This window comes from Nelumbo lutea, chromosome 6, assembly GCF_056320005.1.
Source record: "Nelumbo lutea isolate HS-2025 chromosome 6, American lotus-T2T, whole genome shotgun sequence".
Classification (NCBI taxonomy): Eukaryota; Viridiplantae; Streptophyta; class Magnoliopsida; order Proteales; family Nelumbonaceae; genus Nelumbo; species Nelumbo lutea.
This window is the reverse complement of record NC_142689.1, coordinates 15,827,311-15,840,978: the sequence shown is the minus strand read 5'-3', so window position 1 is coordinate 15,840,978 and position 13,668 is coordinate 15,827,311. Positions and strand designations below refer to the sequence as shown.

The 13,668-nt window shown below is 36.2% G+C and overlaps 1 protein-coding gene and 1 pseudogene across 1 annotated transcript; both read left to right on the top strand.

Annotated features, from left to right (window-relative positions):
• The first annotated feature begins 97 nt into the window (after positions 1 to 97).
• On the top strand, positions 98 to 794 carry LOC148847571 (NDR1/HIN1-like protein 10). The gene has a single exon (XM_088948457.1). The coding sequence runs from the start codon at positions 130 to 132 to the stop codon at positions 715 to 717; it is 588 nt and encodes a 195-aa protein (XP_088804583.1). The 5' UTR covers positions 98 to 129; the 3' UTR covers positions 718 to 794.
• A 5,815-nt stretch (positions 795 to 6,609) lies between these two features.
• On the top strand, positions 6,610 to 7,494 carry LOC148847570 (NDR1/HIN1-like protein 10 pseudogene; annotated as a pseudogene).
• Positions 7,495 to 13,668: the final 6,174 nt, after the last annotated feature.

The following is a 13,668-nucleotide window of genomic DNA, read 5'->3' as shown; positions in this document are numbered from 1 at the left end:
TTAAACTAGCTCCTTGAAGCAAACGCGTTCATTCTTCCTTAAAATGAATTCTCAACAAAGATATTATCAGCAAACACTTCAACCAAAGCAATTCATTTCTCTCTCTCTCTCTCTCTGACATAGATATAGATGGCTAGAATCTCTTCCAGACTTGGGCTAATTAACATCCTGCACAACCCTTGCATACTAATCGTCTGGCTCATAGTCCTCACTACATTCATCTACTTATGGCTATTAGTTCCCCCTGGTGGGGTGGTCGAATACCATGTCTATAGCCCTAATTTCGTGGAATTCAATGTTTCTACAGATAACGTTCTCCACTACAAATTCACGTTCAACATCACTGTGCAGAATTTAAACCAGAAGATTGGTGTCTACTATGATCAGATTGAGGCTGTAGCTTACTACTATGGAGAAAAGATTGGAAATGTAACCTACTCAACACCTTTCTTTCAAGGCAAAACGGCGGCAACTTTTCTCAATCCTGCCTTCACTGGGAGCTCGACTGCATTAAGGGACAGTTCCAAACTTGAAGATTTCAACAGAGAAGAGAAGGAAGGCACCTTCAGAATCGTGGTGAAGCTCTACCTTTGGACTCGGTACAAGTTTATGTTCTTTAACACGCCTCAACACCAACAGGAGATTAGGTGCCAAATTTGGTTCCATGTCAATTCTTATCGTAACACAACTACAACCGGAGGTTGCCGGATGAGATGATTTGTAGCTATACAACACAACCCCCACAACTTCAGTTTTATTAAAACCATGCGTAGATTGTATCCGCTTGCCTTGGAAACTAGAAAGCTCAGATAGGTACGTTTTTTTTTTTTTTTTTGCGACTTTAAGTCTGAGTTTTATTTGCACTGGTGTAAATGTAAATGCATGGGAATGCAAATAAGTTGGGTGTAAATTCTGGTTTATTTTAGATATGACTTTATCTTATTTGTTTATAAGAAGTGAAGTAGGAAGTAAAATGTTATGGTCTAATGGCGGTTGGAGAAGGGTTATTTGTTTAGGAATGAGCTAGGAAGCAGCAGCCAAGAAGATGAGGTCCCCATTTAATATGAGAGATAACTGATGCAGGAGGAAAGTGGGATGCAAAATTTATACGCCGGTGAGTGCAAATGAGACAAAAAAAGTGCGAAGTTTGTACTAATAGGATAATAAACCATTATTACAAACAAATGGATGCAAAATATCAGGTACAAAAATAAGGCTCTGTTTGTTAATAATGCAAATTTAAATCAACACTGGTGCAAATGTGCTGAGTACAAATTCTGGTTTTCTTTGTTTCAGGTTTCACTTTTTTTTTTCTTTTTTTTGGGGGGGGGGGTGTAAAATGGGAAGCAAATGATGTGTCCCCACTTTAACGTAGGGAGGAGGTAATGCAGGTTTTGCATCAATTCCAGGGATACAAATTTTGTATTCCCAACATGTGAAAATGAGATAAGTAAATGCATGTGAATTTGAACCAGGTGCAAATTTTGCATCCCGTTTTTATTTCCACTGCAAACAAATGAAGAATAAGGAGAGTAAGTTAAGAAAATAAAAATGATGATAAAGGATTGCTGGTTTAGTTTGTTCTTTTCCTTTTTTTTATTTAATTTAAAATAGGATTAGGTACTAACGTAATAAAAGCTTATAAAATGTCGAATTTCTTTCTTAATTAGTAAATACTTATAAAACGCCCTTAATGGAGTAAGTTTAACCCTTTGACCTACTCTTATATGTTTTCCAAGAAGTTGATGAAGATGTTTCGTTTTTCAAATCCTGACATGTGCATCTTACGATCAACCAAATGTCCTCGTGTTCTAAAACAAAAAACATGTGGGCTTTTTAAAAGAAGAGGCAAAAGAAAAAGATTTCTCCGGCACACTTGGGCCCATGTTCAAATTGGGCTTTCTAGGTCATTGATTATCGTGCTATGGAGGCTTATATCCAAAGCCCATATTGCCCCTACTAATTAATTAAGTAAACAAAGTAAGAGTTGTATAATATGTATTTATTTTTCAGAATCAAAATCCATCTACAGTTGATAGTAAAAATATACTTTGTGATGTTCTTTTAATTTCTTATTCATTTTTTTCTTTCTAATAATCACTTCTTATTCGCAAATCGTTCATCTCTCTAAAACCTAGGGCTCTATCAACTTTGGTCCAACTCTAACAGTTTGTTTGGGAGGACTTATTTGGGGTGCATTGTATTAATTGAGTCGCCGTGGTTGGGCATCACCGCATCGGTGTTTTGGAGAAGGTAGTTTCATATTTTAACAGTGGTTTGGGTATTCAGAAAGCTCATATTAACATTCCAGATTTTTACCAAACGCAGCTTCCAGTGTTTCCATGTGGGACTTAGCTCAAAACACCGGAAGCCATATCCCAAAGAACGTCCCAAACAGGCACTAAGACTTGAACCTCGTGCCAGGGTCTAACCCAATCCAGGGCATAACCAGAGTTTGTTAATCAAGCCCAGCCTAAGCTAAACCAACAAAAGCTGTCATAGGCTCGGCTTGGCTTGTGCAGCCTTATGGCATTTGGAAAACCTTCTTACCAATATTTCAAATTCAAATAATGATCGAATTTTATAATTTATCTTAGAATAGAACAAAAGAAATATATAATACAGAGATGCCACTAAAAGAAGACACATCTACCGGTCTATATGAGAAGCATATATAATATATGTGAATTTCTACATGTTTGTTCTTTAGGCCGTGTTTGGTTGCAGTGCGGTTTTATTTGCACTAGTACAAATGCATGGGAGTGCAAATAAAAAAAAAAAGTGCAAATTTTTGTTTAATTTTATTTAAGGTTTTACTATATTTTGCTTCATGTTTTAATTTACTCCATTTATATTGCAATTAAAGAAAATAAGCTAAATTTTGAAACAAAAATACGTCATAATTTACACTCAAGTAATTTGCACTGTTATATTATAAATTTGTATCAACGCAAATTTATTTGCATTGCAACCAAACACAGCCTTAAGTATGGGCCAGAGGTTAGTTACATACATATTGTAGGTAATATGCATTCTACATTACAGTATAATATAATATATGTGAATTTCTACATGTTTGTTCTTTAGGCCGTGTTTGGTTGCAGTGCGGTTTTATTTGCACTAGTACAAATGCATGGGAGTGCAAATAAAAAAAAAAAAAGTGCAAATTTTTGTTTAATTTTATTTAAGGTTTTACTATATTTTGCTTCATGTTTTAATTTACTCCATTTATATTGCAATTAAAGAAAATAAGCTAAATTTTGAAACAAAAATACGTCATAATTTACACTCAAGTAATTTGCACTGTTATATTATAAATTTGTATCAACGCAAATTTATTTGCATTGCAACCAAACACAGCCTTAAGTATGGGCCAGAGGTTAGTTACATACATATTGTAGGTAATATGCATTCTACATTACAGTATAATATAATATATATTATGTATAGATAGAAAAAAAATATATATCCTATAAGATTGGATTGGGCTCAGTTTGGCTTGGCCTGATCTTGGCCAAAGCTCGGGTTACCTGATATCCCAACCAAGTCAGTTCAACCCAAGTCTTTTAATGGACAAAATAATTAAATATAAAATATTCAATGTCGTAATAATTTACCCAACTTCAGTTTCAGATGTTAAGAAGCCCAAAACCTCCTTGAAAACTTATCACTAAAAGGATGAAGCAATAAGTTTTTTTAACTCTACCCTTCAGCCATTGTCAAACAGTTCCTAAAGGCGAGCAAAACAGGGTCTTCTGACATGGGATCTCTTTGAAGTTTGAGCCGAGCAAAACAATTGACTAACACATTTAATAGCTAAACCACATTAGAAGACTAATGTTGCAAAAAGCTTGAGTTAAATTGGAAGGATTTGCAGCTCTCGATCGGTAGCCTGAAATTGTCTCCGTTTAATCAAAGCATAAAAATACTTCACCAGTGTTAACTCAGACAGTCGGATCGTTCAGTCTAAGAGACGTTTAGGTAACTGTTCTCTTTTACTCTTAATCTATTCGGTGGCCAGGTTAGCGATCCATTGAGCCGGATGGTCAAACCATCGATTCATTTAATTCGAACAACGTTTTTAGCCATTTTTTATTTAATCTTTTTTTTTATTTAAAACAGTCTGTCCAGTCAAACCACTAACCCAAAAACCGGTGGCCAAAAAAATTCCGGTTCCACATTTGGTTTTTAAAACATTGCACTTCACTGCTCAATCCTGAGTTGCATGGTGAATCTCAGGTGCTGGTAGGGGATCCAAAATTGAGGAATTCAATATAGAGAGAAGAGTGGTGGGCTTTTCAGTTTTTGAAGTTAAACTCTACCTCAAAACAAAGTACAAGGTTGGAGCGCTGAAGTCCAACATGAACGACGCTTTTAGTAGCTGTTATAGTACAATTGGTTAATTTTATTTGTTATTTACTCTTTAGATTTAGGGGACCAAGTTTTAGTTTATTTTGGAGGATTTTTTTTTTTTTTTTTTGTTCTTTTGTTTTGACTCTTCTTCTTGATAATCTATTAAAGGTTATTTTCAACGAAAATTAAATTATTTGTTCTATGTTTGTAATGAAGATCAATATTCCAAAAGTTGGTTCAAGCTACGGGTTAGAGTAAGAGTACTTATCCGTTGGGGTACTAGTAATTATGCAAGCATGCATGTGATAATTAAAATTTTAATATATATGATTAAAATAAAATATTAAAAACAGTGCTATAAGTGTACAAGGAAACATACAACACTAAGGAGAAGATATTACATCAAAAGAATAAGATGAATAGAGGTCTTAAATATTAAGCGTTTAGCAAATGGATTTGTACCCCTTATTGCGAAAATAATATTAAAAAAAAAAAAAGGAAAAGGTCTTAGCATTGCCTTTAACCTGAACAAGTTGCCCAACTTTAATATTTAAAGAAACTTCTAAGGGAGGGCTTCCTATTTCCTATTGATGTTTGCATTATTTTCATACGACCAACAACTAAATTCCCATTAAGTAAAACAACGAAAAGTTGTTAAATAAGACTTAAGAAATTTTAAACAAAAAACATGAATAATGTTTTAATAAAAATAACAATGTAAAATAAAATCAGCATAAATTTGACAAACATAAACAAAAGCGTTTGATTTTGAGCTTTGTAATTTATAGGCAACCAATGCTATCTCCCAAAGCATTTCTCGAATTCATCCATCTTTGCAAATGTTTTGTTAATTATCCTTTCAAAATGATATCTAAGAAAATTTAGATCGAATTTCTTCCGATTTACATAAGAGCAAGTTTGAATTCTTTAGGAATTGGTCCATTTGACAATATTCTAATGTTACATTTTTCATTAGATAGTTTCTGCCCCTAAAATCTTAAAATTTTTCTCTTACACGAAACTTTCCCCCCACAACATCACCACCAGTGATACATTGCTCTACTACTTCTATCACCCTAAAAAACAACCACAAACTCATCAAGTCAGGTGTCCTATAGCTGAGATGGAAAAGCTTTGCAATTCAAAAACAATGCTGCTGGGGAAGAAATTGGAGGTGCAGGCCACACTTCTCCCCTACCTTCTATCTTTATTCTTTAATGTTAGAGCCTATATGAATGGATACAGGCCTAAACTGGCTTTGGGGTTGTTTCGAGTGGTTCAAGGGGTACACGGGCTTTAAATTGATTCCTATGAAGCAGAATAAAATAATAATAATAATAATAGAGTATTGATACAGGCTGATACACCCTATCGGCACATAGCTCTGTATTGATACTTTGAACCTTCATTGAAACCAAACAAGCATTGAAAAATAAAATAATCATTTAATGCTTACTGCACATATTATTGACTTTTTCAGGGATTCACAAATTAACAAATCAGAAATCACAGGGTAGAGTTCCCATAAACACCCCACTGACTTCTCCTCCATTAATTAGATGCTTGCCATTTCAAACATAACTAATATTAAGCAATATTATCCAGAATTAAATGTTCAAGGCTGAAGCTCGCCTTCCCTTGAGGAGAATTGGTTGACAAATGGTTTGATTTATTTGTTTTCTTCTTATTAAAATCTCTGGTGGTAGGAAATTTAGGAATATGGCAAGTTCAGATTCATCCTTTCTTACTCTGAATCCATTCAAACTCTTCTCACTTCAAGTACGCATGATGGCTGATGTGGGGCGGTATAATTCGTAAAATAGCCCGCCCCACAACACAGCCATTAAATGAACGTTTGGCTAAAATCATGAACCACAGCCTTTCATGTATGTATTGCTTCTGTTGAGGTAAAATCGTGAAACCATGGCTTTTAATGTTATTGTGTGATACTACTTTAATATCACTTCATCCAATTCAACATCACACCACAACACGTCAAGGGCCTTAATTCACTGTTTTAGGGCTAAAACGGTGGGCTAGCTCCCCACAGGTGTCTCACAGCCCATTCTTCCCGAGATCAGATTGGTGCCTCTCTCTACATCATCTCCCATCCATGTATTGATAACACCTTCCATGATAAGTACAGGAAATGTTTCTAATGCACACTGAGATATACGATCCATGTATATGTGGGGTGCCAATCTAATTTCATCCCTGCCATGAATTGGGAACATCTCCTTATGACAAGCTTAGAAGATGTTCCTAATGCACAAGGGGAAAGAGTGTGGGACACTCTGTGGGTTCTCAGCTGTGGCCTCAAGTTCATCTATTTCAAGGTGAGGCCACAGCAATACAACAGAGGCCGTTCACGGTTTTAGCCCTAGGCCAAAACTCCTTTGCTAAAAGTTTCTCTTTTGGCCTCAGGAAATATTGACGGCAATACAACTTGTTTGTTGGATCATGCATATAAATATAAATCACTTCTTCTCCCTCCCTATTATACCATCTCTTTCTCTTCCTCTCTGTTCGAATTTGAGAATGAAAGGTTGGAAGGATTGGAAGCCTTTTCTATTCATCTGTGTAATGATCATCATTGGTTTAGGGTTCATATTCTGGATTAGTTACTTCATATTCTGGCTACTTGTTCATCCAAAGAAGGTAGAATGCCATGTTGTTAATGCTTCCTTCGTTGAATTCAATCAGTCCACTGATGGGATGCTTCATTACAATCTGGCGCTTAACATGTCTCTGAGGAACCCAAACAACAAGCTTGGTATCTACTACTCTCAGATTGAGGGGAATGCCTACTTTCAGAAACTATTGATCGGTAACGTGACACTGATACCTTTTCATCAAGGCCACAACAGCACTTGTGTTCTGAATCCTGTCTTCAAAGGTGAATCACCGGCATTGCAGGATGCCTCCCAACTTGATAATTTCAATGCAGAAAAGACTGCTGGCATTTTCCAAGTTGAAGTTGAGCTACTACTACGAACAAAGTACAGGATTGGATTCTTGAGCTTTTCTGGCTATGACCCGGAGATTAAATGCGAATTGGGGGTTCCTTTGGTTTCAAAACTCAACTTAACCAAAAGGTTTCCAACTACTAAATGCAATGTTGTAATCCAATATGGGAACTGAAACAAAATATTTACTTGTTAGCACTTAATTGTGGAAAAGATTTTAATTAGTTAACTTATTTCAATAATTAATTCGAGTTTGTACCATATTTGCACCACTTTAGAAAGTTGTAATTATTTGGGCAAGCAGAAATTTTGTTTTTATGTAATATTTAATAAAAAAAAAAGCTTTTAAATTGTGTTTGGTTGCAATGCGAATTTCATTTGCAGTGGAGTAAGTGCATAGGAGTACAAATAGACCAAATATATTCTGGTTTACTTCTGCTTCAAATTTGACTTTGTCTTGTTTGATTGCAAAAGTACAAAACAAAAGAAATAAAATGAAGCGACCTCTGCTTTTAAGTGAAAGGGAATGGAGGTAGGGGGAGGGTTATATGTCTAGGATGTAAGATGATGCAAGGGGAAGGTAGTGCAAATTTTTTGGGATGCAAAATTTACTCTTCCAACTAGTAGTGTAAAAGAGACAAAAGGTATAAACTTTGTAAAGTAGGAAAGCAAATCATAATTACAAACAAAAGCAAACCTGAACTAAATATGAATTTTACATCCAAACAAGATTTGCAGTGCAACCATATGCAAATGCAGCCTTAATAAGTACCGAATTTTAATGTTAAAATGGGAGCGGATTTGCTGGTTGGTTTATTTTATCGGGCTTCTTTTAAGAACCTAGAAGTTTTACATCTGACAAATTAGTATGGAAAAGCTGTTGGCCCAGAGGTTTTGTTCATTGAACCAAAAAAAAAAAAAAAAAATCCCTTTCACAACTTCGCAGGCTATTATTAATGGTCAATACCCCTTAAAAAAACAGGGTTTTGGCGACATTAGACAAATGTCACCAAAATCGTTATAAACGTCGTAGAAAGCTTTTCGTGACATTTGCGCAAATGTTGTGTCTATAAAAATCTGGAAAGGTTTCGGTGATGTTTACGGGAATTTTTCTGAAATTAGTTCACGTCTCCTTCAGTTGCATTTTTTATGACGTTTGTAAATGTCGTCAAAAGTTGTCATTATTTGAGATCGACAAGAAAAAAAGTTGTCAACTTTTGGCAATCACCTTTGGTGAACGTCGCCAAAATTCCCGTAAACGTCACCGAAACCTTTCACGAGGCCTAAAATAGACAATATAAGACTGAAAGTCTTCCTAAAGATCCCTACAATAGAACAACCGCCATGGGGTACACAGATGGTCGTCCAACAGAGAATTTACAACCTTTTGAGCGTCTCTTTCGATCCATATATGAGAGTGCTTTAAATCCTTGGTCATTTGGATACCAGAGTCATCTAAGGGAACATTCATGGCTCTTCCAAATAAGAATTCCCCTTTGTGGTTCCGTATTATGATACCCAGACCAGACTGATGAGAATGATTGTGAGCACCGCAATCTTTATCAAGGGTGGAAGAGGAGGACACCAAGAAACATTTGGGGAACCCACCACAGGGATCGATGTTTGTATTGAGGCATTACTTTGTTTAAGTGAGATCAACTCTTCAATTTGAGCATTAGAAGTAGCAATAATCGAAGAGGGCCTGAAAGGTGAATTTTCCAAAGCAACTTTACATCTTGCCTTCCAACAATGCCAAAGAATAATAGAAAACTTGTTGAATAAGCTCAAGTCCCTAGTTGGCGTCTCTTTAATTCTTTTTCAGGCCATTTCTCGACTCAAAGAGCTAAACACGAACTGAACCAGATAAGTTGGACAACTGGACAATGGATAAAGAGGTGGTACAAGTCTTCCTCCGAGTTAGAACAAAGAGGGCAAAGATTATCAATTCTCCTGGTAAATTTAGTGAGAGATGCTTTAAGAGGAAGAATATATACGTCTAATTATTCTCCAAATGAATATCTGAATCCAAGGAGGGAGCTCCTTAAAAGCTCAGAAAACATTCCAATAGATGAATCAGCCAAGTCCACATTCAATAATTTGTAGGCCAAGGCACTGGAGAATCGACCATTTGGCGTCAAAGAACAGATGAGTTTGTCCTGGTGAACTAAGGGGTAAGTAGGAATTTCAATTGTAAGAATTTTCTGAGCTAGCATGGAATCAAATTTCTCACGAATTATTTCTGATTTCCAAACACCAGCATCAAAATCAATGAGTTCTGCAACCTTACCACTCAAATGAGACTCATGTTGAGTAATGATTCCATTTGGGATCCACGAGTCCCAACCATTAGATATCAGCATTCGAGCGCCCTTAAGAAGGTCCCTCCTTGAGTTCATCATGCACCGCCAGATATAAGACAATGATCCTTCGAGTTTGACGCTCCAGAAGGATTCCTCAGTATTTAAATATTTAAGCCTCAGCTGCTTAGCCCAAATTCTATCTTGTTCAGTTAAAAACCTCCAAGTAAGCTTCATAGTGTGGCAACTCTATTTTTGTAGAAGCTCCAAGTTTCAAGGGCTCCGCTCCTCCGTCTTTATTAAAATATATAAATAGATGACTTTCCAAAATTAATTCTTTGGCCAGAAACCAAACCAAAATTATGCAAGATATTTTTAACATGAGAAGCTTCAAGGGTAGCACTTCCCAACAATGAGAATGTCATCCACAAAGAAAATATGGCTTAGCTTTGGACAATTTCTTGCAAGTTTGAACCCCTGCAGGATACTAATATCTAAATTGTGCAATAAGGTTCTTGAGAGAAGGTCCATATATATGATGAATAAATATGGGGAGAGAGGACAACCCTGCCTTAGGCCCCTTTCGGGTTTGAAGGAGCTTCCAACCTTACCATTTAGAAGGATAAGAAATCCTCATTCAACTGTATCATAAGCCTTTCTTTTTGGGAATGAGAACTAGATTTGTATCATTGACTTCAGCTATTAAATCTAAGTTTCTGAAAACTAGGGCTGTTCATAAGAAGGCCCAACCCGACCAAACCGATCAATCCGGACCGACCCAATCCAACCAAATCAAACCGAACCGACTTAGTTCAAACATGAAGTTCCAAAGCCCATTAGACCACCTAGTTTTTGAATGGTTGCAATAAACTTTGGATTAGTAGATAGTGATTAATGAACAACTTTTGTGATTATCTTTTCATTTAAATTTTATCATAGGAGATGGTTGAAATGATGTTCAATTTATTACTGTTTTTAAAATTAACAAGATTTTATCACAGGGATGAACTTAGAACCGAAACCGACCCAAACCAACCCAACCCGACTCAAACCGACCAGGTTGGTTTTGCTTAACACTGGGTCGGTTTCGGTTTCTATGTTAGGTAACCCGATCAGGTCGGGTCGATTAGAAAAATCGCAATAACCCGACCCATGAACAGCCCTACTGAAAACTTCCTGAACAAAGTGGATGAGATCAATTCCCACTATGTCCCAACAAGATTGGAAGAAGAGAGCATGGACTCCATCAGTACCCGGAGCTTTGAGCGGACCGATTGAGAATAAAGCATCTTTCACTTCCTCATAAGAGGGAATAGAGCAAAGAATTTGATTCATTTCTACTGTGATTTGAGAAGGTATGAGATGAGCACCAAAATTACTGAAGTCCGGGTCCCATTGCCATCTTTAAGCCATCTAATATGATTATTTCGTTTTCTATTTATAAGAAAAATACTAAAAATAATGAGAATGGAATGACTCAGTCAATGATGACTGGTTTGTTGAATCATTTAAATAGAGAAGTTACAAGAGGATAACTATGTACAGAAAATAACAATTACAGAGTTAGAACTTATCTAGGAAATTACATGATAATGAGATAAGATGATCAGCTATCCTAAATAATCATGATCAGTTATTTAGGATAGCTATCAGAGATACCCATCCCAGTTACAAGTCTATCATAACTATTGAGATACTCTAACACTATTTGTTGTCACTAGATGGAAAAACTTAGTTTGCCTATCACCACTTTGAAGCCATTCGATTCTTGCTCTCTGCTTCCAATAACTTCCTGAATTTCCAGAAGGTGATCAAGTTCTTTACGGAGTCTTGTTTCCTCCTTGACATCATGCAGCAGGATACTAGAAAGAGCTTTCTCGATTTTAGCAATCTGCTTGTGAAAATTGCCTATTTTATCCCTGGCCCAACTAGAAAGAGAGTCATTAACGGCTGAAACTTTACTGCTTAAGTTACCACTACAAGAATTCCAGAGCTGTTGGATAGTTGGTTTAAAGTCCTCAAGTTTAGTCCAAAGGGATACAAATCTGGTAAATTTACTAAAGGTGCTCTTATACGGTTTATGATCACTTCGGCCTGCTGTTAAGTGCTTAAGATGAGAAAATGGGAAACTATTAAGCCAATCAGCTGACACCAGTGCACGGTCCAGATGCTCTAAGATTAAATCCTCTTGCCTTCTATTCGACCAAGTAAACGGTGGGCCAGTAAATTAAATCCTCTATAAGTTGGTTGAAAAGATGAATATGTCTTCCATCCAGCCGCATACCATCGGATTTTTCACTGTCATTTGCTATTGCATTGAGATCACCCATAAGGCACCAAGGGTGTGATATTTGATTGAAGATAGCCCTGACTTCATTCCAAACTTCCTCTCTATTCTCTTTATGAGGATGCCCATACACGTACATACACTTCAATAAACTCCCAAGGGATATGAGAAGGAAAGTTCAAGGTACTGGCATGGATAACATTCTTTCAAGAGTAAAGAATATTAAGATTATTACTCTTGTACCACCCAATAATCCAAAGACCTCCGGAACTGCCTTCTGCTTCCACCAAAAAGAAATTTGTGACAAAGATTAGAAAGAATTATTATCGAGACTTTTCATGATTACACCAGGTTTCTAAAATGAAGACGACATCTGGTTTAAACTTTAATTTCTGAGGAGATGATGAAAGTGCCGAACTACAGAGGTGCTCCCCTCACCCTTGTAGTTCCAAGATAAAATAGTCATTGTTCTTGTGGTGGAAACTTTTGGCTTGCCACCTCAACCATTCCTTTGGCTCAGCTTGGAATGAGTACAAATGCAAATTTATAGAGTGCAAAACCTTGTATTTTGTATTCTTTGCACTGTATATATTTGTATTTGTACTCCTTCCAAACTGAGCCTTTAGAACAATTAGTGGATAGAGTGTCCAATAGTTGGCTCCTACCATGGTGGTATCAAAGTATATATATATATACCCAACCACCCCTTGATTTCATATCTAAGCCAGATAAAATCTAAAATCTAAACCTTTAAATCCTAACCCTTAAACACTAAAATCTAAACTCTAAACTCGTAAATCCTAAATTGTAAACCCCTAAATCCTAAGTTAATGTGTAAAATATCTTTGGTCGGATGCATATCTTCCAACTGGGTATAGGAGCTCCAAGTATTTTTCTGGACAATCGAGGCAACCATACCTCAACCCATAATAGCCTAACCCTGGTGTCTTGGACTTGAACACTATACACATTCCTCTCTTTCTCTTTTTCTTCCTTGGGCAACAGTCTTTCTCCTAGAGCAGGCACAATCTCAATGAAAGCAAAAAGTTGACAACCACAAAAATAAGCAACTGATGTTTTAATTTTCTTCTCCCCACCTCATTCTCATCTCACTACCAATGCCTATTTCATGGTGTGCATATTTAGGACATATTATTTGGGAAGAATCTAAATTTGCCGGTTAGATTCACCTCTCCCTCACTCTCAACCAAAATTTCAACATCAATTGTTACTTCTTTAATATTTTTATACAAATAATAATTCTATTTTTTCAAAATAATCAATGTATTTTATCCACTAATTTATTGTGGATTAAATTATTAATTAATAAGTTACAAAATATATAATTTTGTTTAGGCCATGTTTGGGAGTGCTTGAAAACAAGTCCTTATTAAAAATAAATGCTTATTTGGGCAGGGACCACACCATTAAGCACTTATTAGTGTTTGAGAGGAAAGATATACCTTAACCAAACAGTCTTCAAGTTGCTAAAATCTTAATGCAAAAGATCACATCGGCTTTTAGCTGTCAAGTTTGCCAAAAGGTCTTTCAAAAAGACTTGACAAACAGCAATTAAATTTTTAACCGCAAAGAGAAGATAAGTCTTTAAAATAAGGAATGTCAAATGTTGACTAAATATGGTGGGCTAATCTAAGTGTATGGTCAATCCAGATCCAACCCTAAGATGTGGGCCTCATACTCAAGCCTAGACTGGGCCTAAGGCTAAGCCCAATATTTCCAACCCAGACCCAATCCAAAAAAACTG